The sequence below is a fragment of the Meles meles genome, chromosome 1, assembly GCF_922984935.1.
Source record: "Meles meles chromosome 1, mMelMel3.1 paternal haplotype, whole genome shotgun sequence".
Lineage (NCBI taxonomy): Eukaryota > Metazoa > Chordata > Mammalia > Carnivora > Mustelidae > Meles > Meles meles.
The window spans coordinates 209,665,576-209,691,126 of record NC_060066.1 but is presented as its reverse complement, the minus strand read 5'-3'; the positions used below and the strand labels follow the sequence as shown (position 1 = coordinate 209,691,126).

At 48.4% G+C, this 25,551-nt stretch overlaps 1 protein-coding gene across 2 annotated transcripts in view; it reads left to right on the top strand.

Annotated features, from left to right (window-relative positions):
- The window catches only part of PEX14 (peroxisomal biogenesis factor 14), a 137,339-nt gene that overhangs the window by 12,966 nt on the left and 98,822 nt on the right, over positions 1-25,551 (top strand). The window contains exons 1-2 of one of the 2 annotated variants that reach the window (XM_046010449.1): positions 612-661; positions 1,925-1,972. In XM_046010449.1, the coding sequence (XP_045866405.1) occupies positions 644-661; positions 1,925-1,972 (66 nt within the window). In that variant the 5' untranslated portion in view covers positions 612-643. Of the gene's footprint in view, positions 1-611; positions 662-1,924; positions 1,973-25,551 lie in introns of those variants that run through there. The other variant, XM_046010448.1, reaches the window with a different exon arrangement.

Sequence of the window (25,551 nt, the reverse complement as noted above, 5' to 3'; positions counted from 1 at the left end):
CACTTGGGCACACCTTCTGGCTGGGGGAGGTCGGCGCCTGGGCATCAGGAGAGAGAGCCCCTTTGTGCCCATCAAACTGGAAGCGTCTCTCTGCCACTGGGGTCTTTTTTTGTCCGTGTGTTTTTTTTAAAACAGTCTTACACTCTTGCTCTTGAGGCCACATTGAGAGAGGGTTTTCTGTGTTAGAGCCGTTGTTGTAATGGTTTGGGGCGGGGGCGGGGGCGAGATCTGATTATTACTGTTTTGAAATTATAGTCTGTTTGCAGCGTGGAAAATGGATTAGAAGAAGCCAGCCAACATGGATGTGGGCGAACCGATGCGAAGGCTCTTGGCAGTGGTCCGGGGAGGAGATTTTGGAAGCTTTGGCCGAAGTGATGGCAGTAGAAGTGGTGAGAGGGGGCCAGACTGGTCCGTGGGTATCTAGGAGGGAATGTTGGCAGGACTTGATAATGTGTTAGCTCTGGCGAGTGGGGGAGGAAGAGCTGTCCAGAATGGTCCTTTGGACCCGGGTCTGTGTACTTTGCTGGAAGACTGTGCCATTCTCGCGGACGGGGGCCACCAGAAGAGGACCTGTGGCAGAGGGAGAGGATCGTGAACCTGAGGAGGAACTTGGTGAATCCAGAGGAGGCCGGAAGGCGGCTGAATGGAGAACTCGGAGGGGGTCAGGGCTAGAGGTGTAAATGCGGGAGGTTATTCCTGCCCACTGGGAGCCTTAGGAGGGAGCGAGCAGGGTGGGGGAGGGGAGGCAGGGAACAGGAGCTCAGACTCCCTGAGACTTTACACTTGGTTTCATGCGGGCTGACCTCGTCCTGGGACTTCGGATGAGGAGACAGAGTCCTTCTCCCAGCAGAGTCCTTGTCATTGTGCTGTGTGCCAGCCATTCGGGGGCTACGGGGAGCAAGGAGATCTTTGGGGACCCTCTGTGGACTGGATTCTTTCCTCTCCCACCTTCCCCCTGCCCCAGCAGGAGGCCTGGCACTTGCCATCTGAATGAGGTGGGAGGAGTATGGAGGCCGGAGGCTGGCTCCGGAGACCCACAGATGAGCTGCACTTGTCTGGATATTATCTGTAGATAATTGGAAATTGGCTTGAACATCAGTAACAGTAAACTAATCAGAACTCCCTCAAACTGCTTGTTCTATTCTTTTGGAGATTTGTGAGTTTCCTCTGAGTCTGTCTGTCTCTGTCTCTTCCTTTCTTTAAATTTGGCGAGATCATCAGCCAAGGGTTGGAGGCAAATGTGAGATTCAGTGAGAGGAGAGGGTAACAGACTGCAGCTGGCGAGTGGGCCACATACTCCTTGCCGGCTGGTTGGTCTTTAGGCCCGTCACCAGCTTACTTACACAGCAGGTTCCAGCTTCCTTACTGCTGGGGATTGGGGTCCTCCGTGATAGGTGATAGTAGGAAGCAGTGTCCACAGTTTTTTTGCTTCCTGGCTCCAAGTAGATGCCCAGAGAAAATCCAGATTGTGGGCACCTGGGGCCCCCTTGTGGCTGGATCCTGTTCTCCACGTCGTCTCTGCTTTTCCTGGTCGCTCGGTGGGAAGATGGCAAAAGGGACGTTTCCCTCTCACATGAAGCCTTTCCTCTGGACTTTGCTCTTCCTGTGGCTCTTGTGATGGTCCGCAGCCCTCGATGCTCAGCTGCTGATCTCGGGCCCTCCTCAGCCAAACCTAGCCTTCTCCTTGAGTCGCTGTGGCAGTGAACCCACAAGCAGTCTCTTCACTGTTCACCAGCAAATTCAGACTCTGTGGGTGGGCCGCTTCTTACAGGCAGCCCACCGTGGAGCCCTCTATAGTCTGAGAGCTGGTGAGAAGTAGGAGGAACAGGTGCTGGTGTGTGGCTTGAGAACAGCATATCTTTGGTTTTTGGATGTCCATTGGGTGGCACTGTGATCTTATTTTTGTTTCTGTTTTTCTTTGCAGCCCAGCTCTACTCCAGGAAGTGAAAATGTGGTGCCTCGAGAGCCTCTGGTAAGTACCCAGGATGTATAGTATCGTTTCTAGTCATGAAAATAGTGTGCAAGTGTGGAGAAACCCCAGGACCCGGTAGTTTTGCCTCCTCATTGTCTCCTCAAAATTAAGTGCTGTGTGGAGACCAACTTAGTGACCTTTGACTTCTGACTTATTGTCTGGCATTTAGGGGTTAGTGGGCCGCCTCCTTAGGAAAGCCTGGTCTTTTCTGGAACGGAAAGCATCCACTGCAGGGCGTGGTGCACCGCTTTGTTTGTTGCTGATCGGTAGTGATCAGTGGGATGCCCGAACCTTTTGGAGGTGGGGTTGGGACCAAGTTGCGACTTGATTGTCTGAAATAGCCATTTTGCCCTTCAGGGTGAGGGCACGGTACGGTGGCCTTTGAGGAGCAGGTCAGGCAGGGAGTTCTCTTTTTGCCTGGCGGGTCATTTGTGATGCTCGCTACCAACAACATGTGGTTCTAGTACTGACAGGGCAGTGGCCTCCTGAGCACTGAGTGAAGGTAACCCTTCTTTACGAAGTGCTTTTGCTCTGATGTTCTGAGCCCCAGTCCCTGCCAGCAGCTCCCCCACCCCCCGCCATGTTCATCCTGGCTTGCATTTCAGGGCCCACAGCCAATCCTGTTTGTTGGGTAGCAAGACCTGTTCTGCACTAGCCAGAGAAGTTTAACGGCGGGCCAGCTTTTAGAGCTTTGTCTTTGTTTGGATGGCGATAGCAAGCTCAGGGATGCGCCGCCCCGCTTTGGTTTCCCAGGCGTGGTTTTCTTGCCTCTCCTCCAGCAGTAGTGGGAGGAGGTGATGTGAGGCCCTTAGCTGGCATGAATAGGCCTGAATTCTAGCCCACACTCAGGCTTTCCAAGGCAGAAGGTGAGCTGGATTTGGCGGAGGCTGAAAGACCAGGGTGACGCAAGCGCTGCTGGGGCTGTTTCAGGGAAGTGTGGTTGTCTTCTGTGGCTTCTGTGACGCCCGCTGTTACCAAGCGTTACCAAGTCCGGCTCCCTTCCACCACACCCCACAGTGCCTTCGTTTCACTCTTGGTATTGCCTGGGTTTGTCCTGGAGATCAGGGAGGTGGGAAAGCCAAAGACTTCAGAAGGGCTTCCCCTTGCCAGGCCCTTAGCTAGGAAGCTGGAGTGTTCTGGGGCCTGTCAGTGCCCCGCAGGCTGGAGTTGCGGTTGGTTTTGGATTAAAGTCCAAATTGAACCCTGTAGTCCTCTGCAGCCCTACCTCCTCGGTCTCCTTTTACATTTTTATCTACTGACCTGACTACTAACCCCCAGCAAAGCTGGCTGGTCCGTCTTTTGCAGCATGATTGGGTCAACACTGGGGGGTTCTTTCTAGCAGCGAGCGCTAAGCAGGGGCAGCCTTGCTGATTTCTGGGCATTTGGAGCCCTGCAGCCCCTTTGCTCGGCTCGTGTTTCTGGATGCTGTTCTTTTTCCTGCTCTACTCTTCATCTGCTTGGTGTTTGGTTGGATTTTCATTTCTTTCTTTTCTGGGAGGCCCCGAGCAGTCTTCAAACCCTAGTAGCCTGTGATCGTCCAGAGTTCAGACTCATTCTCTCCAGGCCAACTCTACAATTACCTTATATTTAATTAATATTTTTTTCCCCTCTTTACGTACTTGCTGCATAATTGCTCAGAGGAAAGAAAACACATAGCAGCAATTTATATATATATAAAAAAACAATAATTAAAAAAAAAACCCGAAATAAACTCCCATCTCATTTGGGCTGATCCTATGAGTTGGGTAATTAGGGCCCTATTAAAAGGTAGACCCTTTCTCCTTCCCCTCCTTTTTTTTTTATTAATTTTTTTATATTAAACTCCCACAGTCTCTCAGTCATGCCCTTATTGCTTTTGGCCAGCCATTCGCAGCAGCCTGATTAAATGAGGGCACCAGCCGAGTTGTATGGTCTTGTGTGAGCTACTTCTGCCTCTCGAGAGCAGTGGTGGGAGGGTGCCAGGCAGTGGGGCCGGCCGAGGCCCAGCGAGGACTCATGGTGCGTAGGGGAACAGGTCTTTGAGCTGGCAGTGGGCTAGATGAGAGTCACGGGGTGCTGGCGAAGGGATGGGGTGGTATCCCCCACCCACAGAAAGCCCACAGCCCTCCGTCTGAGCCCGCCTTCCCTAGGGGACGTTTCTCAGGCGTGTGTGTTAGCCGTCTCTCGGATGCTCAGGAGGAACAGACAATTGAAGAAGAAAATTAAGCCTTCTTCTTAAGTAATTTATGCACTTTATTGGGGGAAGAAAAGGCATTTGTATACCTGAAACAATTAGTAGACAACACAAGAACATATATAATTTCAGCAAACAGTACAAAATCGCATATAATTTGGTGCAGAATTGCCTGGCTGGGAGTATAAGAGCCCTCATTATTCAGGGAAGGGAGAGTTCTGCCCGGGGTATACTTAGGGATGTTTTTTGGTGAAACTTGAAGCGAGGTCTTCAGGAGTAGTAGGATTTTCCCGTGTTGGGGGAACACCCTGCGAAGTTGCTTTTGGTTTTGTTTTTAACTGAGAGCATATTTTCCATAAAATTCTTCCATGGAAGCTGCCTGTTCTCTACTCTGAAAGGGCTGAGCATGGGATACTGAAGGCATCTCATCTTACTCTTGGTCTCCGGAAATGGAGGATGACTCTGGAGTAATTTTTCCCTTTACTGGGGAAGTGAGTCGTGACCGAAGCGGCTCCGAGGAGTGGTCAGTACAACGCAGATGGCACGGATGGGTGATATTCTGGGGTTCGCACTAGTTTTTTGCTTTATCTTCTGGAGAAGGAGGGCCTGATTTTCATTTCTGCCCTCTCCGGGCCTGTCCAGCCAGGTTGTGATTGTGGTGGTGAGAAGTATTGCCTTGTAGTCTCTGAAGGACGCACTGAGGTTTTTCGCCACCCCCTTGTCCAGGTGACACCCACGCAGTGACTGCATGTTACCTTCCCTTGCCCCTCAGTCCTCCTCCCTGCCATGAAAAAACCACCCCAGCAACCCCAACCGTGTGAGTGAGATAGTTGCCCTGTAATGTCGTAATGCTCTCGGGGGTGGAGATTGGTGAACAGACCGGTCTTGATAAATTCTGTAAACTCCCAGTTGAAATTCCCTTATTATTGACGATAAAACTCTGCCCAAGTTAAAATGGCCGATTGCTGTTTCTTCTTCATACTTTCTTCCCTGAGCTTTGCCTCCCGGGGCAAGGAGCTTTGGCAGTCCTCCAGAGTATTGACTTCCAGCTCCCCCGAACCCCCAGACAGATGTAAACCTTCCGTAAATTCTCCCAGACCCGAGTTTTCTCGTCCCCTGCGGTGGGCATGTGCTCCGGCCTTGGGTCAGGTTCTGCACGGCTCTTGCAGGATCAAGCCCCACCTGGCTGATGGGTCTTTAAATGGGTGGACGGTTGTTTGCACGGAGTAACTGGGGTTCTGTCTTGCTGGGATTCAGAAACTACGTGGCCTTTTTTTTTTTTAAGATTTTATTTGTTTATTTGACAGAGAGAGAGAGAGTGTGCAAGCTGGGGGAGTGGCAGGGAGAGGGAGAAGCAGGCTCCCCGTTGAGCAGAGAGCCCGACATGGGGCTCGATCTCAGCACCTTGGGATCATGACCTGAGCCAAAGGCAGATGCTTAGCCTACTGAGCCACCCAGGTGCCCCAGAAACTAGGGTTAAGTAACCGTCTTTTAGTCATCTGAGTTTAGGTTATTTGAAATGAGCAATAAATAAAGTTTCATGTGTACCTTGCTCACTGGTTTCAACACAAGCTCCTCAATACCCAGCAGTCCTGGAAGCCGCCTGTTTTATATGATGCTAAAACTGGCATTTTGGCTTTTTGCTCCTTGACGCCAAGTTCTTCCTAATGGATGTGTCTTCTGCCATTCTTTCTTCCTCTGACTTACGGGTGTAGTTTTTTGGTTCTGTTTTGGTTTTTATCCGTACCCTGCATCCCTGCACCCCAATATTCCCAAACTATGATGAATTTATTTTTATAAAATATGGTCATTTCTACTTTATTACCTTCCCTAGGCTTAATTGTTTTTAGTAGGGTGAGTTATTACTAAAAATAAGGATGCCCTGCACTCGTAGAGCCAGGCCGCGTCTCAGCTTCACCCTCTAAGTACGGACTATCCTGTGGCCTCCGGTTTCTCCTTGAGGCTGACAGAAACTTGCCCGGGGGGTCCTACATCATGGAACCGATCTCAGTCCTTCTTGGGGAACTCATCTACTTTATGCCCGGAACACCGAAGATTTTCTGTTTGGTTTTTGAAGTCAGTTAATCAGAGGCCAGTAATCAAAAGGCCATTAATCATTAATATCTTGCTGAATTCAGGGAGTTTGTGAGCTCTTCGTTAAGAATACCTATGGCTAGTTGCCTGTCTCCTAGAGACCTTGAGAGTGTATTCCTGGCACTCACCCTGTGTTTGTATCTTTAGTGGCTAGAGTAATTTGGTTGTACCTCCTGGCGGGCTCACCAGGGACAGGTGCTTCTCGTGTCTTGTCCCCACCAAAAATCTCTGAAGGATGACATCCACATGCTCAACCCATTTCTTCGTGTACACTCATGTGCCCATATGTGTATGTACGTGTGTGTATGTAGGACGGGTAATGGATATATTCATAAATGCCAAAGCAGTTGGCGGAGAAATAAAATGGATTTTTTAAAAAAGATTTTATTTTTAAGTAATTTTTGTATCCGATGTGGGGCCTGAACTCAAAAACCCCAAGATCAAGGGTAGCACGCTCCATTGACTGAGCCAGCCAGATGGCCCAAATTCATTTTAATATTGTGTTCGTGAGGATGTATTCACAAGCTCAGGGGTAATGAAACTGGCACATTTCGAGATTTCAGACAATTGTCATTGTCTTTAGGAAACCCAATCAGTGTGGCAGATCTAAGGTATTAAGCATCATTATTGTGAGGGTCTGTCGTGGTTGAGCCCTGTGCTTAGTTAGGGTTACTCAAGTCAGCTGTAATTTCCACTCGGGGACATCTGTCTGGGTACAGGTGAGTGGGGGCAACTTCATAGGGCTAATCCTAAATCTGCTCTACTTATTCCTTTTTAAAAAGTGAATCATGTACAGATGTTAGTACTTAAACCATTACTAGCAGCACATGGGGGGTGGGTGAGCCCGTCACAAGTGCTGCTGAGAAACTTGGGACTGAAATCAGGAGCAGACAACTGAAGGGTGGGGACGGCGGGACACCCCTCTGATGACACGCCTTTGTCGTGGGAGCAGGCCTGAGGCCCGGTGCCTTTCAGATAGGGAAGGTGGTTGGCTCTCCTTTCCCACTCTTAATGGTGGAAATCCTTCAGTGATGAAAATGCTTATTTTGACACTGACACCCTTTGTGGGGAGGGTGCCAGAGAGTCCCACAGGTCACGGGGAGAGGAAGCTGATGAGAGTCCTTGGTGTTGGACGAACTTGAGAAAAACCTCATTCCAGCTCTGGGTGGATTGTCTATAAGCTCTAGGCCACTTGCTGATTTTGAAATTACTGTCTCTCCCTACTTCATCCTTCCCGTTCTAGAGGAGGTTTATTGAATAGATTAGGTGGAGGCCCTTCAAGTTCTTTCCTCTTTCAGGTAAATGAAGAGGTGGTTTTCTTCGTTTTAAGGTGTCCTTTTACAAATAATTATTAGACGAATCGAAACTCTTAGGAATAATAATTAGGGAAATGGAATTTGAAATAGTTACTCCGCTTTGTTTTTACGTTGAGTTCCTGGCTTTCATGGAAATACCTGCCATTTGTGATAGTTCCTGCAGTCAGAGTCCCTGACTGGCGACCAACCCAGCAAGTGTCCTGGGGACTCAGGAGCCGAGCACCCCTGTGTCTTTTGCAGAGTCGCACAGAGACTGGGTGAATTCAGTGCATAATCTTGTCACCCGCATCATTTGTCCAGAAGGACAGGCTGCAGTTGCCCGCTGTCTCCTGGAGATGGTCTCAGAGGTCTTCAGGTGTTCTTGGTCATTGCTGAAGAGGGGGGAAAGGAAGCTCTTACTTGGGCACAGGGACAGTCAGAGGTTTTTCTTCTGCTGCACATCGATCATTATCTTTCAGGTCTTTCAGACTTTCCTCTTAGAAGCATTTTTTTTAAAGTGCCACCTAAAGGATGGGTGTTCCATACACCAACTCCGTAAATCTCCCACGAGGCCCTGGTTTGAGGACCGCCGAATGTCATGTTACTGAGGACTGCCAGGTGCCCTGCGTTTTCCGGGATAATTTCAGTTGAAATATCTTCACGCATTCTCCAGCCATGCAGACCAATTTGGGTTTGAGAAATACGGTCCTGTAGTTCATCCCACTTCTGCGCTCTGCGAAGCCGCGGGAAGATGAAGTAGCGCTTTGCAGGAGGGCGCGTTCGCCGCCCTGCCTTCTCCCCTCCCAGCTCTCCTTTCTTTCACGGTTTGTAGTTATCACCGAGATTTATGCTTGTTGCTCCACAAATCTTCTCCCTGCCATTATAAGTTTGTCTCAACAGCCTAGAGACGGGGCTGACACTGAGTGATTCTTGAGGTAAATCTACCCGGGGGGACTCCGTGGCGCTCAGAGTCACCCAGGAGCTAACTCATAGCCCCCAGCGGGCCGGAGAAATTGCCCTTGTCGAGAAAAAGACGTCCTGCCGCCTTTGTGAGCTCTTGCCTCAGCAGTGTCCCTGGTGGCACAGGGGCCTGTTTGTGCTCACTGAGTCTGGGGGGTGGCGCTCTGGGTCCCAGCCACGCCCTTCACCCAGCAGTGTCTGTCAAGAGGCCTTTCTCTGTCTCTCTGCTTCTCTCCCCCCTCCCTGTCTCTCTCTCTCTCAGTCCCCTGTGGCCCCAGTGGGCCGCAGCAACAGGGTCTCTGGGGGGACAGGCCAGCTTTCTGCAGCCTGGTGGGGAGGGGCTGCTAACGGGAGCGGCGCGTACCTTGATGGTTTGTACAAATGGCTTAGTTTGTCTGCTTTTCACTGCAGATGGATTTTGGTGGAGAAGGGGAAAAAGTAGACCGCACATCTTAAACATCGTTTCTCCCCTTTCCTTATACTTGGTCTTTGCAGCATCCTTTTTGGTTTCTGTGTACTTTCAAGACTTATTTCAGACCTCTTGTCATGTGAAGCACCAGCATCAGTAAATACGTATTTTTTAAAGTATCAAGAGCTCACATTAGACAACTCCTCGAGGCGACCGACCTGCTGTTTGGCACCAGGAGGCGCCGCTCCAGGAGGCCTGGGGGGTTCCGAACGGGCGCCTCCTGGCCCATCCCGTCTGCCGCCACTCTGCAGACCACAAGGCCCTCAGCTCGCCCTGAACCTGTGCGTGCCCATCATATTTGTTAGCGAATGAGGCAGTTTTGTTAAATATGCTGTAAACACGCGAAATACAGAAGGGCGCGGAGGGAACTACAAATACGGGGTGTTTTATAAACACGAATGTGAAAAGAAGGTTCTGTGGAGCCTAAGCCGAATGCTTTGGTACATGTGAATTTACCGAAAGAGAATGACTTCTCAAGTGTGAGCAGGATGACAGTTAAACTGGGGGAAGATCATAAAAATCTAGAAGTATCCAGTACTTTGATTTGCCTTACTGGTGTCTTTAAGTTCTCACTTTGCTTTAGAAATTGCGAAGGGTGTGTCATGGGTGGGGTTAATGCGAGAAAGATGTCTGGGAACTTCAGTCTGTGGGCCCACACTCAAAGAAAAGGGCTTGGCTCCACATCAAAAGATTAGCAAATGACTGTACGTTTATAGGTTTTGAGTTAATGTGAAATGTTTAAGGTATGTGAACTAGGCTCCGTTTTTAATGATTCCTGGCCTTAACCGATTTTTCGATTAACTGACCGATTACCAGCTCTGATGCCCTAGGTCAGGAGGGGTCTTCCATGTGCTTTTGCTGGGCTTGGTGCTGGTCTCTTTATTTTTGTTAGTTTGCTTCACCCTAACAAGCAGGAGAGAACTACTCTTTTCCTCCGTTGACAGCGAGGAAACCAGCCCAGGGCAGTCCAGTTCCTACAGCTTGCAAGGGGTGGGAAAAGGAGTGACCCCCCCCCCCCCGCCCCCACCAAGTGCAGGTGCGGACAGCCGAGCTCTCTCATCTGGGTCACAGGCAGGGACAGCGTGCTGACCTCGGTCTGCCTCCAGCCGGGGTGCGGGAGGGGCCTTGGCTCTGTTCAGGGGCTGCCGGGTGAGTCTGGGCCGCCTCTGAAGCTGCTACCTTCGTGCGCGCTCCCCGGTTGGAGTGTTTCGTACACATCTTTGCTGTTGAAAAGGCACCTATTAATTTATCAGAGGTGATGTGGGCCTCCTCGCGCTGGAGGAGGCATCTGCGCCCGTGTACCTCACTAATGACAGGTTAAGGGATCGAGGCGAGATAATAGGGTCTTTTCAGCCGTGCGCCTCGAGCACAGTGCTGTGTCCCTGCTAGCTTCTAGGGGGCAGCAGCTGCTCGCTGTTTTACCTCCTGCCGGCGGAGGAAAGGTTCCACAATCGAGCCCTTTGCTTTCCACTCGAGCTCCGCAGTGGTGCCGAGCTGTGCAGGTCTCCGGGAGTCGCCTGAACCCGCATGAGTAAAGAAATGGCAGGATCCAGGGCATTTCTTCCTTCTTTCACTGCCCCCCTCGGGTAGATCCTTTATCTGCGTCCCCATCAACACCTATAAATCCCTCACTGTCAAGGTGAACAGCAGAGTTCACTTGCTTTGAAGATAAGAGACTAGAGACATCGTTAAGAGGGTAAAATCTCTTTGTCAGATCTTACTTGTTGCCATTGATAACCCACTCTAGTAACGTGTAGATGTTTTGAAATTTTCCCCTGTGGGCACGTGTCTTTTCTCTGCTGGGAACAAGACTGTCACATGCTCGATTACCTGTTCTTCCTCTGGGCGCGTCCCTCGGCTTCCCTCCCCTTCTCTCCCCCACCCCAGCCGGGGTTTACAGAGGTGTGTGTGTGGTTTTGGTTCTAAGTGACTCACTTTCATGAGCACATCCAAGGGGAGATTTTGGATTTGCCGGTTTTTTGAGACGTGGGGGCCCAAGCGTGCACATGGCTAACTTGTGCCTGGGGTTGAAGTGAGTGACTAGCACCCGCCCTCCCGCACGCTGGCATTTCACCAGGGCCCTGGCTCTCAGGTCATCCAGCTCTGTGGCTCAGGCGAGAGGCGGAAGGGGGAAGGCTTGGTTGCAGGCAGAACTGGATGGTTACAGTACACACTGAGAAGCAAATTGGCCACGACATTTCAGCCCTGGGAGGTTTATTTAGGATTAGCTAAGAATTCTCAGCCCTGACTCCCCTGTGGGAGGAGCTGGTGACTGACGGCCGCTCTCGGTTGGGGGGGGGCTCTGCCTGCTTGCAGGGCTTTCATCTGAGGACCCCCGAGCACTGGGAAAGGGTGGGAGTTTCCATGCCAGCTCCCAGAGTGGCTTTCCTCAAAGACAAAGGCGTGCCTCTTCACCTCTCCAGCTCTCTCTGTTGTCTGTCTGAAAAATGGCAGTTAATAGAACCTACTAATGAACAGAAGAAATAACTAGAAATAGTGGCAAGTCATTTGACAGTGAAGTGGTTTATAACTTCTGTTTATCAAATGATTATAATTATTATTATTGTTATCTCTATTGGATTTTTGAAGAACTCAGCCTGGTCTCCAGAGCCCCATTGATACCGCCTTTTCTTATTTTCTTCGTCATGTCTAGAAAATAACTTTATTCCAGTGAAATCCAGATCTGTAGTCCTCCCCCCGCCCCCGGGCCCCCACGCCCTGGCTCCGTCTCTCCCCTCTCTGCTTATCTTCCGTGGCCTCAGCGGGCTCCATCAGGTGGGGTATCCCCCACTGACCAGCCCCGCAGAGCTAATACTGGCTGCAGGAACGCTGCGGTGTTTGTTTTTGCCGTTCCTGGATTTGGTTTAATGTACAATTGATTTTTTTAATGTATTTAATCATTTTTTTCTTACCTCATAAGGATTAACCTGCACAAACCTCATTTTATCCTAAGTGTGGCTTTGGGAGGAAGGGAGAAGAAAATTGAGTTTCTCTAGCTTATTTTTATTCTTTCACTTTTTATTTTCCGAATGGCTTTTCCTGCTGAAGCAGCTCCGTAAAATACAATGTATTTTAGTGGCCATTACTTACTCATTACTAACTGGTCTCTCCTGCTTCCCTTTGTCTGTGAACTAAATACAGGGGGCCTAAAGATAATTGGTAGCTCTATCACAGACTCGCCAATTATAGATCAACAGGGAAGACAGCCCCGTGATGGTTTGTGGTTGCCACTGGCTGCCCACCTAGCAAATGTGAGTTATCCCTCCGTATCGGCCACCGGGCTGGGCTTGACTGCAACAGGCCTTTCCTAATTTTGTACCTTGGCTTTCCTAATTGCTGCACATGGTTTCCCTGATTTACAGATGTCAGCTTCACTCTATTTCTCCCTGTGAGTGGTTCTCACGTCCGTCTTGGTCTTCTTATTAGTTCCTGCATCTTTGCTATGTCTGTGCAGTATTAACATAGGTTTTGTTTCTGTTTTTCTTTGCGGTTCCCTGTGGGCCTAGAATGGTTAGGTGGCAGGCTGCAGATAAAAGATGCTCTTGAAATTAGTGCTTTTCTGTAGTTTGGTCTGCTGAGTCCAAGTAAAGGCAAGTCTTTGTGGGTGCCGGGTTTCGTCCCCTTTTCAAGTGTTTATCTGAGGAGGCCCAGGACGGGGGAGGAGAGTTGCATCTCACTGTTGGGTTACCAAGCTCCGGTGGAAGGCTGTCGGGTGCAGACATTGCATGGGAGTCCCCATGTCGTGCAGCCGAATTTCCAGGCAGAACATATTTCGTTCGTTTGTCTCCTGGGTATCTGGCACCTAGGCATCATGCTGACACCTCTGTGGGATGGGAAAACATCCTTATAGCTCTGCTCTGGGCAGGAAGTAGGCGCTCAGTACATGTCTATGGAATGTGTGTGTGTGTGTGTGTGTACGCGTGCAAGCGTGCAGAGACTCACTTCGGTCAGTGGTGATGAGCCCGGGAGCCGGAGAGCACAGCTGCTGCCGGGCTCCGATGGGGTCTCCGGGTGCGACGTTCCCACTGGTGCCTATGCACGCGGGAGTGGAGTGTATCATTGCCACGTAAGCAACACAAAGCGGGCATTTTATGACAGGGAACATCAGAGGAAACATTAGAGCTGAGACCTTTAGAGCCTTTCCATTATTATGGTTTAAATCTTGACAGTCTTTATTTGCAGTGACACTGGGACCAGCAAAGACCGTGCTCACTCCCACCGCCCTGTCCTCTCTCCACATCCTGTTCCGTCGCCGTGATAGGCATCACGGGCAGCAGGGCCACTCTGCAGTTTGTCTAGAAACAGCCCCTTTTGACTCAGAAGTTGGAAACCAGATGACTCACCGTTCTGTTTGTTTTATTGTAACTGTCATTTTGTAAAATGCCCTGAAAGCTTTAAACTGTAAATGCCAAAGTGGGCTTTTCGTCTTTTTCAGTTTGTTTCCTGTTGCGTTATCTCTCATCTTTTCTCTCATGCCTCTCCTTTCTCCTTCCCTTTCATACTTTGTTTCTCTTTCATTACTCTCTCTCTCCCTTCCTCCCTGCCTCCCCTCTCCGCCTTTTGAGGGCTGTCCCGGCCTCTGCAGTTGAGGCAGTCCGCTAACATCATGCTGCTCTCTCTCCCGCCACCTCATCGAGAGTCTCTACCCTCCAGTTTTTGTGCGGGGCTTAGACTTAGAAACAAACATCTGCGCACGTCAAAGTTTATGAAGTACTCGTTGGCAGCAGCTCTAGAAGCAAAGTGCCATGTCAGATCATAACAGCTACTCACCTTTCGTGAATCTATGTTTTGCACAGTGGGTACATCCTGGGTCTCCCCACATACCCATCTCTGCCCTTATGGGTGCCACAGTCACGGTGAGAGCACAGGATTTCCTACGACTGACTGGAGGACCAGGTACCAGTCTCCCTCAGCAAAGTGCTGATTTCTATGAGAGGCCTTGAGCCAGCATGCCAACCGTTTTTGCTCCAAGATGTCATTCAACTGGAATTCCTGAAGTCAAGAGCACCTGCTGAGTCTTATAGCTTGGGTGGGATGTTGGGATCTAAATTTTTAAGGACCTGAGCTCTCAAACCAGGACTTGCAGGATCTTTTTTCCCAGCAGTTTCTGACACCGTGGCACTTGGCTGAGTCACCTGATTGATGACATGAGCATCACTGGGTGTTAAACACCTGGCCAGGGAAACAGGGACCCTCAGTGGATTCCCCCAAAGGATGGCAGACAGATTGTGGAATTTTAATGAAGGTGGGGTGAGTCCCCGGTGTTCATCTGCTTTGGAGCACAGCAGAATCCCAGCATTAACTTCAGGATTGTCGGTCGGAAGCCTGCACTGGTTTCAGTGGTTCTATTCCGTGCTGGTCAGATCCACAAATCCAACTGAACTAATTTTAGAAGGAGCTGGTTAGAATGAAAAGGAGCAAAAACTTCAGATGCACAGGAACCTCTCTTAATCGGATACTCCTTGTTGTTTTTCTTCTTTTTCTAAAGGCTTTTGGTCTGTTTTGGCCTTCAGAGTGAGCCATCCTCTGAAGTCTGTTACAATTAAACTTCTTTCCTATATGTGTCCAAGGAAGGAGAGTGTTTCCCAAGTTGTGAATCAGGGCGGGGTGGGGGAAATGGGCTATCGTTATAATATTTAATAGATTGATGGCTGTGAGTTTTAAAAATGAGTTCTGTGTATCTGTCCGCTGGGTGGCATTCAACATAGATGCTCTGTTTCTCACCCCCTTGGCTGGATGTCTGATTCCAACACGACCGCCATCCCTGCTGCTGGAAAACAGAAAACCACAGGCTGTTAACTTAATACTCTTCTCTTCTGGGGCTAGGGTGGGAGCGGGGCGGGAGTGGGCAGGCAGGAATGGGGAGGGGGCCACAGGCTTCACATTAAGATATTCTCACCCCCCACTGGAGACAGATGTTCCCCTGTTCCAGCTGACCTTTGAGCAAGGATTCCAGAGTTTCTGGCCACTTTAATTAAATCTCAACGAGAGGTGCCCGGAAAGCCTGCGTATGACCTGGACATTTACTCCTCGGGACCAGGAGCAGCCTGCCAAGTGTCCGTTGCAGGCTCCCCCCAGAATCCCTGCCTATGGATGATTTCTCCCTTCCTGGGCAGGGCCTGTTGGAGAAGCAGAAGGATCATTTAGTGCTCGTGGCTTCTCTGCTGAGCTGTCCAGCAGGGGTGCCAATTCTTCCATTTAGCTGACTATTATATAGCCCTTAAAAGGGAAGGGTTTATTTTAGCTGGCTGCTATATTGATTGCTACAGGGACGTTTCTATTTTCACTGGCTGCTATATTGACTGGGAAAGGGAAAGGGGCCGTATTGCCGGGAGCTGTCATATTGACTGTTACAGAAAAGATCTGTATTTAAGCAGTACCAGTGCGCTGGGATCTCCCAGGCAGGATATTAATGCTAATTCATCCGCTCACCCCCTGCTGCGAGTGTTATTTGTTTAAATCTGTAGATTCCCACAGCGCGTTTATATCCTCACTAGAGTGAGCTCTGCTCCCTGTAATTATTTAACATTATATGCTGATATAAATTGTAACAGTTAAAGAATGGTAATGAGTAGCCAAAAAGAAAAGAAGAAAAAAGAAAAGAAGGAAATGGGAAAATGGGGGGGAAAAAAAAGAAAGGGAGAAGATATATTAAAAACACATATGATGTATGTGTGTTAGAGGCGTGTACATGTACACATATGACATTAGAAACAGAGTCAGGTTCTAAAACAGCAGCATACAACTTGTGGCATCCTTTCTCCCCCTTCAAGTTGACTTGTACAGTGCGGCAGAGTCCCTGCCTTGTGCATTGGTGTGTGTGCGTGCACACATGTGCTCACATCTCCCGTCAGAGAGAGACTGTACTGATGCGTGTTCTCTGCAGTTTGCACCCATGTGTATTATCACATGCGGTGTGTATATGTACTCCGTGTAGCGGCAGGAAATTTATCCATTAGCAATTCAGTTTCTTTAAAGATTTTTATTTTATTTTTTTTGATAGAGATCACAAGTAGGCAGAGAGGCAGGAAGAGAGGAAGGGAAGCAGGCTTCCTGCTGAGCAGAGAGCCAGGGACCCTGGGATCATGACCTGAGCCGAAGGCAGAGGCTTTAACCCACTGAGCCACCCAGGCGCCCCAGCAATTCAGTTTCTTGATGACTACCTGATATCTGAGTTTCTTTCGAGCTTCTGTGTTTGGGCAGGAACTCTGGGCCTGAGACCCATCTCTGGGAGAGCCACGGGGAATGCTCAGTTGGGATTGAACCAACAGGCCATTGGGTGTCACTGTCGCTCTGTTGGCTGTAGTTGAAAGAGGGCTTTTCTGCTGGGGAAACTGGATCTCAAAAGAAGTTCTGCTCAAGTTGGAGGTGTTGTCTTTGAGTTGTTTGTCTACATTTTGAGACACCCTCCCCACCCTCGTTGTAGAAATGGTTGTTTTTTTGCTTGTTTTTGCTGTGTTAAGCCCTGGCATTTATATTGTTCTTGAAAACTGTGTGCAGATGGCCAGTTTGGCTATGACCTGGAACACGCAGGTTGAGGACTTGCCCTGAATAGAAAACTTCCGCCTTCATAGAAAGAGCCCGCTCAACAGCATTCTGGAAACCCTTATTGAACGAGGAGAGGGGGTTTGGGCAAGAGCTAGAAAACAGAGGAAGAGAAATCTCCTAGCATCGTCTAAATTTGGTGAGTGCCTGCAGCTTCTCTGCTGCCTGTCCTGGCCTCGTGGAGGTGGGAAGTGTGCTGAGCGCCAAGCTGCCGCCTGGTCTCGGAGGAGCGGGTGTGCTCCTCCAGCTGGCTGCTCCGGCAGGCGTGGAGCCGTGCCAGGCTTCACCACAATTCATACTGTGTCAGTTTAATAAATGCACTACTTAAATTATGAAATTACAAAAGAAAAAAGAGAATGCACTTATTCAGACTCTTAATACATTAAAAATAAGGCATTAAAACTCTGACTTTTTTTTTTTCTTCCAGAATCAATAATGAACAGGAAGGGTTGTAGACATTAACAGTCATGGACATTCAAACTCTTATACATAAATTATCTCAGAAAAATGCACATAAGACTTGAATAATGTAAATACATTAATGCATTTAATAATTTAAACATTAAAGCGCAAGCAGGAATTTGAGGCAGAGGCTGTTCTGAGGTAAGGGATTGGTCCTAGAACGCGTGTGTCCTAGGATCGATGGGTGATTTCCCCTAGAGACACCCTGGGAAGAGAGTGCCTGGCTTGCTGGTGTGTGTCCCATGCCAAGAATCCCTGGGCATTTCTGAGCTCAGCTGCCTCCCAGCCCTGCATTTTCATATGTCCCGACCTTCATCCTCAATTCCGCGTTCTCACTAGTTCCGTGTTTCTAATTGTTTGTTCGAAAATCAAATGCTTCCACTTCAAAAACCAGTGAACTTTGAGAGTGTCTTGGTTGGAAAACCAAGCCAAATTAAAAAAAATCCTTCATCCAGCTCTGGCTGCTTGTGTCTGGGAATACGGAAGTGCTTGTTCTTATCATCTGGCGGCGCGCTCAGCCGGGACCTCCCCTGCAGCCCCGCAGTCAGTGGGTCCAGGTCCAGGTGCGCTGATGGATTTGGAGACAGATCGGATGGGAGTGCAGAAGGAATGCACGGTGTCGGCGGCTGGGTGTTGGGCATGAAGGCCACCGGTCGCCCTGCCAGGAAACAAGACAGGGGCCGTGGTGTTAGACTCAGTGGTTGGTGACTGCTTGTGCCTCACTTTGATTTGAGGGTTTAATCACCGGAGAGACCGATGTTACTGTTTGTTCCCCTGTCTTCCAAAATCATATTCACAACAGCAGAAGCACTGGAAAGTTAAAGCCCCCTTTTCTGGCAGAATACACAATGACTGGACTCAGTCTTTTGGCATCTGCACTGTAGAGTGCCCTAGGAAACACTCGGAAGCCCAGTGTTCATTTGTTCGGCCCGCCGCTGTTTCCCGGTAGCTCCCCAGCATCGTTTGATAACCCGAATCACGTGCGAAACTGGCAGAACCACAGCAAGTGTGTTACCGGGCACGGAGTCTGAGAACTTTTTCTCCACCTGTGGAGGAGGTGTGTTCACTGGGTCAGTGACGCAGGTTTGCTCCCCTGGGTTTGCCGTGGGCCTGAGGGACCCTTGAGAAATGGTTATCAGATGGTAGTGACCAGACAGAACCTGTTTTCGTGATTGCCAGATCCGTAAGAGACTCTCACCTGGATCTCCAATCTCCTACCTGAAACTTGACCGGGGGTCATCTTGATTTGACCTCGGCTTGTCTGTTCTGGCATCTGTGGCTTTGTTTGCAACCATTTCCAGGCTCTGTTGCAGCCAAAGGCAGCCTGCTCTCCAGCGACCAGTGATCGTGGTTATGAGCCAGCGTGTAACCATTCTCAGGACCAGCAGTAGGCTGTCTTGGTGTGGGGACGGTACAAACAGCATTGGGCTGTGCTGCCCAGACAGCCAGAAGGAAAATCAGTTCTTTCTTTTTTTTTTTTTAAAGAGTTTATTTATTTATTGGACAGAGATCACAAGTACGCAGAGAGGCGGGTGGGATTGCGCGGGGGGTGGGGAGGGGTGGCCGGTGAAGCAGGCTCCCTGCTGAGCAGAGAGCCCAATGCAGCTCAATCCCAGGACCCTGAGATCATGACCTGAGCTGAAGGCAGAGACTTTAACCCACCGAGCCACCCAGGCGCCCCAGGAAAACCAGTTCTTTAAAAACTGGTAATCAGGTGTTGGTTTTGAAGGGGGTAGTGTCAGGAATGGGTGAGGAACGCCTGGGAAGAGATCTTGAGGTCATTTTGTCACCCTTGGGTGGTACACAGGTTCTTCTCCATACCTTGTAAACAGTATCTTCAGGTCATGACCCCTTCCCCACCTGTTTTGCCTTAAAGAGGCATGGGCTTCCTGGCCAGTTTCTTTTCAGCTTCGGGATGAGATGTCAGTCCCAGGTCTGTTGTGTTTATTTCTTTTCAGAGTTTTTCAAAGCCCAGGCCTGGTCCCTCGGTTGCTTGTCGACTGGAGACTGGACTTGTGAATAGTGGCTGTCTTTCCTGCCTGCACTCCCCTCTTCCTCCTGGCGGAGGGAAGAAAGTGAAATCGGGGAGCACTCGGATCAGGGGGAGTCTAATTCTCTTTGGGTTAAATCTAATCTAATTCTCCCTGGTCACACCCAGGGAGGCTTGCTTCTCTTCCCTTAAGTTCCAAGAAATGTTTTATGGCCTTAACCGCATAATATGCTTGTGCCAGATTGGGATGTGTAGCAGAGGTGACGGTCGGGGGGCGGGGGGGTGCACAACCTCGCTCTCTTGTTGGAGGTACACAGTGCTGGCTGCCGTCAGGCGGAGTGAGCAGATAGCGCTGATTGGGGGTCAGTTCACCCCTGTGATATATCCCTTATGCAGATTTCCTTTGAAGAGTGAGGAGTCAGGTTCATTAATTAAAGGAGCCTGGCTCGAGCGCCCTGTAATTATAGGTGCTAGAAATCTGAATTTTAAGAGGTCTGTGCAGCTGCATTTTGAAAAATGTAAGGGAGGCACCGAGAAGTACAGGCTGTGGGCAAGAATGTGGCTGAACCAGATTTGGGAGGTTCAGGTTTTGGCAGAATTCCCCTTTAAATTCATATTTATTCTGTCTTTTTTTTTTTTAAATGGGTAGCTGAAGCTCTGATTTTTCTTTATTTATTATTGTTATTGTCATTATTTTGGGGGATGAAATTTACACCCTGTGACAGGCTGGTATTGTCAGAGTACGGAGGCAAAAAGTATAAATTAGAAGATGCTTTGTTTTTAAGGAAGCAAAGGATATCCTTGGGTTCTAGGGATGCAGAGTTTGAAGAAATTAAGTAACTTCTTTCTTGAAACAAGTGAGGGGGAAGGGAACAGGAAGTTATTTTGAATGCGATATAGGGAGAGCAGTCCCAGGCATGTGCCGGACTTTAGAATCTTTGTGCCTCCTTCTCTTCCCCAGAACAGTGTCCCTTCTGCCATAAATCACTTTTTGATGTGAACCCAGAGGTATAAGCAGAAAACTTCAGACCTTTGTGGGAAGTCCTGACCTGTCCCTTTTCTTTCTCATTTCCTTAATTATTTGTAGGTTGACCTTTTGCTTTGGGTGGTTTCTCTCTCTCTCTCTCTCCTTTTTTCTTTTTTCTTTTTTTAAATTTTTCTGTTTGATTTATAAGGTCTCTTCTTACTTCTTATTAAAAGCCTTTATTTTGGACTATGACTGTTTGCATCTCTGTTAATTAACACAGCTAATTTGGAATGTGGATAGGAGGGGGGGAATGAAGATGTGTAGGGGTCCCTCACTCACTTCCCCCAAGAAGGAAAGAGGAGGCAGGCGGTGAGTGGGGTCTCACTAGAGACCTGTGCGGCCAAACATGCGGCTCAGACACACAAACCCGAGGCCTCTGTGAGCCTCCTTTGTCCTTACTGGCCGTCTTTTTGGGGGTCTTGCAGATGTTATCCCATTTCACAGTGTGGACCCTCTGCCTCTCCTTTGGGAATTATAAGAGGCTGAGGAAATTTTTTTTTTTTTTGAGGAAATATTTTTAATGAATAAATACGCACACACACACACATATATATATAAATATAAATGTTACAATGTAACCTTCTGGGCTCTTTTCTTCCATTCGCTTATGTGCGTATACTGGGAAATCTAGTGAACCTATAAACTGTGGAGCAGAACAAAAGTCTCGAAGGCTGTCATTTGCTGCATTTACAATATGCAGATTGCAATTCCAATTAGATTGAAACCTCTATTTAGCAGAGTGGTTTTGTGAAATAAATAACTTTTGAAGAAGGTCTACTACATATAATAAATACCTATTTTTCCTTCACTCGCTGGCATCGAGCTTCCTGCCTTCCAAACACTTGCCCTGAAGTGCTGATTCAGAAGCAGGCGGCATCTTTGGGCTCTTTACAGAAGAAATGCTTCTCCCTTGCTTTCCTGGCACAGGGATTTCATCCTTGATTTACAGGGCTCAGCTTGTTAGCGCCGGCAAAGGGGAGATGGTGTGAAGGTCATTATGTCCGTTTTGTCCTCTTGGAGAGAGAATGAGGGTGTGTGTGTCTCCCTGTGTGCGTGCGGTGGTAGTGGTGGTGTTCCGGTGCCCCCCGCTCTGTCCAAATGAGTCAGCCAAAACTCTTGTGTCTCTTTCCCACCTCTCTACTACATGTCATCCAACAGGGGGTGAGCGATTTTGAAAGCCTAATTCAGAATTTCAGGAAGATTAGCGCACCGCCTAGTAGAGAGTTTCCTCGTGGCGCGCCCCCCCGCCCCCCTTTCATCATCCTCCCCTTCTCAGCCCAGGCGTGACAAACTGGCGGGTAATGAACAGATCAGGTCCTCCTATTAGGCAAGTCCCAGGGCTGGAAGCTGCTCTCGCTTTGTGCAGGCCCTTTAGTAGCTCTGCGCTTGTGGGTGGTGTTGCTCTAAGTGGCCCTAGTAGAGGGCAGTGAGTGCTTTGGGGAAAAGCGAACAGAACGCTCTTTGGAAGAGAGAGTGCTTAAAAGGGAGAGAGGGGGCAGTAGGTGCCCAGCTTGAAAGCACCTGGTGAAAATACTTGGACTTGCACGGTTGCGGTCCTGAACACGGCTGCCTGTCTCAGCAGCGGTCCTCTGGGTTATAATAGGATGCCTGATCACAAAGAACATTTTGAAGGCCACTTAGTCCCAGGTCGGGCTGTGCATTAGGCGGCTCATCCTTTGCCGTAGCGCCAGACTAGAATCGCAAAATTGGAAGTAAGCCGTGTGTCGTGTTCCAGCTTTGGCGGTAAATGATCCTGTTACAGGTGCTGCCCTGTGTGGCTTTTTCTCAGCTCCCCAACTTCTCTTTCCCCAGTGGAAAGAAAAATTCGTTGTGAGAGTGTCTTCTTCTACCTACCAGTGACTTTTAAACACGATTTTTCTACTTACCTTATGTGGCTGCTTTTCTCTTCTTTGTGATTTGAAATATGGACATGTAGATTAATACAGTAACATGCAGGGGCTACACATAGGCTCAGGTCCTTGGGCCTGGCATGTTGGAGCAGAAAGAAATACCTAATTGCATCAAAACCACTCTAAGTTCATATATGTGGAACCCATCAAGCTGAAAGCATCCAGACAGCATCTGCTGTTATCAAATCACTCGCGAATCCAGCTAATTAAAATAGAGCTTCATTTTTCTGAACCATTGTTTGGCAGGAATTCGAAACGGGTCTAACCCAATTTCTGCGTGTTTATGAGCCTTTATTATATCAGAGGTACTTTTCTGTAAATGTACAGGGCAGCGTTAAATGAATTGACCCGCGCGGTGTTGCTGTAGACGCACTGTGGACTTGCTAATGATCTCTCCTCCAGCTTTCTGCTTTCCAGACAGACTCCGGAAAGCCTCATGCTCTCCTTTTCTATCCTCTGCTCTTTGTCCTCCTCCTCTTCTTCTTCTTCTTTTTTTTTTAATTTGCAGTTTTTAGTTTTTACTTTTGACTGTCTTGCTTTTTTTTTTTTTAAAAAACAAGACACACTTTTCATGTTTGCTCCCGCAATGTTTGCTTTTTCCATTTCTCGGGTTTTCTCTTTCTTCCACCCTTCCTGCTCTTCCTGTGCTTCCAGGGGTTGGGGTTTGCACGCTCTTGATTTCTCGCTGTTCCCTATTCCTTCTTCCCCCTCCCTTGTCTCTCCTCCGGTCTCTTGCCTTTGACATTCTCTTCATCGCCTTTCCTGGAACCTTCTCTTTCTCCTTTTCGCCCCCTCCCATTTTTCGCAATAAAACGTTCTTACACCTTTGTCTCCACAGGCAGATACAGACTAGGGCAGAAAGTCGTGCCTGGGTAGGTAGAGGCATTGGCTGGTGGGAGGTGACGTCAGCCTGTTTTGTTTCTCTGAATTTGCTTGCATGCTTTATTTTCGGTTTTTAAAAGATTTTTCAAACCACATCTACTCTAGTTTATAGTCTAATAATCTCACTTTGAAGATCAAAAGTGTGGTATAAATGCTCACTTACTCTCCCACGTGACACTTCGGCGCGTCTCTAGGCAGCCTTAGTTCCATTTTACAGATGAGGAAGTAGAAACAGGAAAGGTAAGCACCTCTTGGAAAGTTACCAAAGAAGTTGGTGACTGAATTAGAATTAGAACCAGGTCAAGTTTGGCTCTGCTTGGCAGAGGATCCCTCCTTACCAGAGCCTATTCTTCGCCCTGTGAGAGTCCTTTGTCTGTACGAAAGGGCGAGAGGACACTGCTCTGCCTTTTTGCCCTTCTCTTCGTGTGCTTCCTTTTAGCCTTGTGAAGTTTTTGACATTTATAGTCTTTAGACGTTAAATGAATTTCTAGGTAATGCCTGGGAAAGGAGGAGGCCAAACCATTTACGGGCTGGTGAAAACCCGTCCCTTGCAGTCTTGAAGCAGAGAGCTCACTTTCTGCTTCCAGCGGCTTCCAGTAAGTGGGTCCACGTCCCACGCGCTGGCCCCAGTGAGCAGAGCATTGTAGGAAGCATTGCCGTATTTGATTGAATTTAGCCATTCGGGAGTGACGTGTATATGAAGTCGTCTCTTGCATTACTGTGGCCTTTATTATTGCTAATGCATTCTGACATTACAGGTGTAGCCTTGGCCCTCCCACAAAGGGCAAGGCTGCTCTTACCAGGCTTAAGAGCAGAATTCATGAAGCTGTTATACGGTGAAACTGGTGTTCACATTTAGTTAATAAGCAGAGTAAGGGAGATGCTTTTATGGAAAAGATAGCCAAGTGACAGAGGCCTTTCCTAATTTCTCACCCAGCATTGTTTCAAAACCTGGATCTGTTATTGTTCTCCTGCAGAGAACTGGGGTCGAATGGATAGAAGGCTCAGGGAAGTAGATTTCAGTAGAGGATGGGACTGTTGGTCTCGGGGGTGTGAGTCTGAGCCCCACATTGGATGTAGAGATTACTTAAAAAAAAAAAAAAAAAAAAAAAGACTCCTGAAAATGAATTGACAGTCTCTTGAGAGTGCGTTCTCTTGTTTCTCTTGTTTTATCTGTAAGCATTGAAGTGGAAGCCCATGATCATTCGTCTAGGTTGTTGAAGAGAGGGGAGTCTTAGATTGTATGTGGGACCGGATGGCCCAAGATCCCTTTTGACTCCTTTCCTTCTCCTGGATTATAACAGCAAAAGCCACATCTCTGCTTGTTGTACCTGGTTTTGTAAGTGCCTGGTGTGCTGTGTGGAACCCGTGGATGCTTAGCCACGAGTCATTATTTAGTCATGGGCTTCCTGCTTCCTAATCTATCTTCAATAAAAACTGTTCTTGTTCAGTCCAGGAAAACTACCATCTCTTGCTCCCTCCTGGATGAGTCATTTTAGACAGGCACAGTGAAATGGCCATCCAGATCCAAACAAAACACTTTGAAACTTTGGGCTGGGAATGACATAAAATGGGTTATATACTTTCTTACTTTATTAGGCAGAGGATCTGGAATATAATTTAGTCCTCATGACTCAGTATTGTCGTTGTAGATATAAATGTTTATGTTGTGGTACAAGCGTAGCTCTGCTTTCAAAAACTGTTGTTGGGCTGTAGGCATGTTGTATGACTCCACCTATGCCGAACGACCCCTGACTAATAAACTTTTGAGTTTTTTGTTTGCTTTCCATAGATGTTTCTCTCTTGACATTTGTTGCTAGGCTTCTTCCACGGTCTGGTCTTTGTCCCCTAAGTATATCTCTGTTAGCTGGCTTGTTTCTCCTTTCTCATTTACAGTATTAAAACTGCAAATGGCCATCAGATAACTAAGCCTGTATGTAAAATAAGCTGTAAGTAAGTAGTGTGAGTAAAGCTTTACTAGGTCCAAAATATGTGGAATCTGTCGTTTCTTTTTTGACAATGGTGATTTTTCCCCCTGCTTTCCTTCTCTCCTTCCTCTTCTCTGTTGGTTTTCTTACCCCCCCCCCCTTTTTTTTATTTGGGTGAGATTAAAGAGTTGAGCTCCAGAAGGGTTGGGTCTTATATCCTTGACCCTCCTTGACCCGAGCCGGTATCCCAGGGTGAGGTATCACAACAGGCCTGCGGCCTCTGGGAGTCAGCTGATAAGTGACAGAGTGGATGGCAGGAGGGTCCAGAAGGTCTTCTGCTTAAGCTCTTGTTTTACGGAAATGAAGGAATGAATCTACGCCCGGAGCTGGACTTGAGAGGCCGGGTCTCAGGACGTGTTAGTGTGAGGGCTGGACTCTGTGTGCAGGTGTCTTGGGACCCAGCCTGCTCTCTGTCCTGCCATCCTACCAGGGTCCGTTCCTTACCAGTTTTGAGCAAAACGTGGGTGAATGAGGAAATACAGGGTTTGTGTAAGGTAAAGTCATGGAGAAAACCTCTCTACTGGCTAGGGGCAGGTTCAGATCAAAGTACATAAAACCAAAAATGGTTTCTATTTGTTGCACTGTTTGGCTGTGTTTGCACTCAAGGCTGATATCGATATTGTAGGAGAAGCTTTAATCCTTTCATTCAAATTTACAAGAAATGCTGTTTCCTTTTAGTTAAAAAAAAAAAAAAAAGTCCAAGAGAGCATTTGATTTGAGGAACCAAAAGTCTAGAAAATGTATCCGGGAGTCCTCGTCAATTTGGGGCATAATGAAATATAAA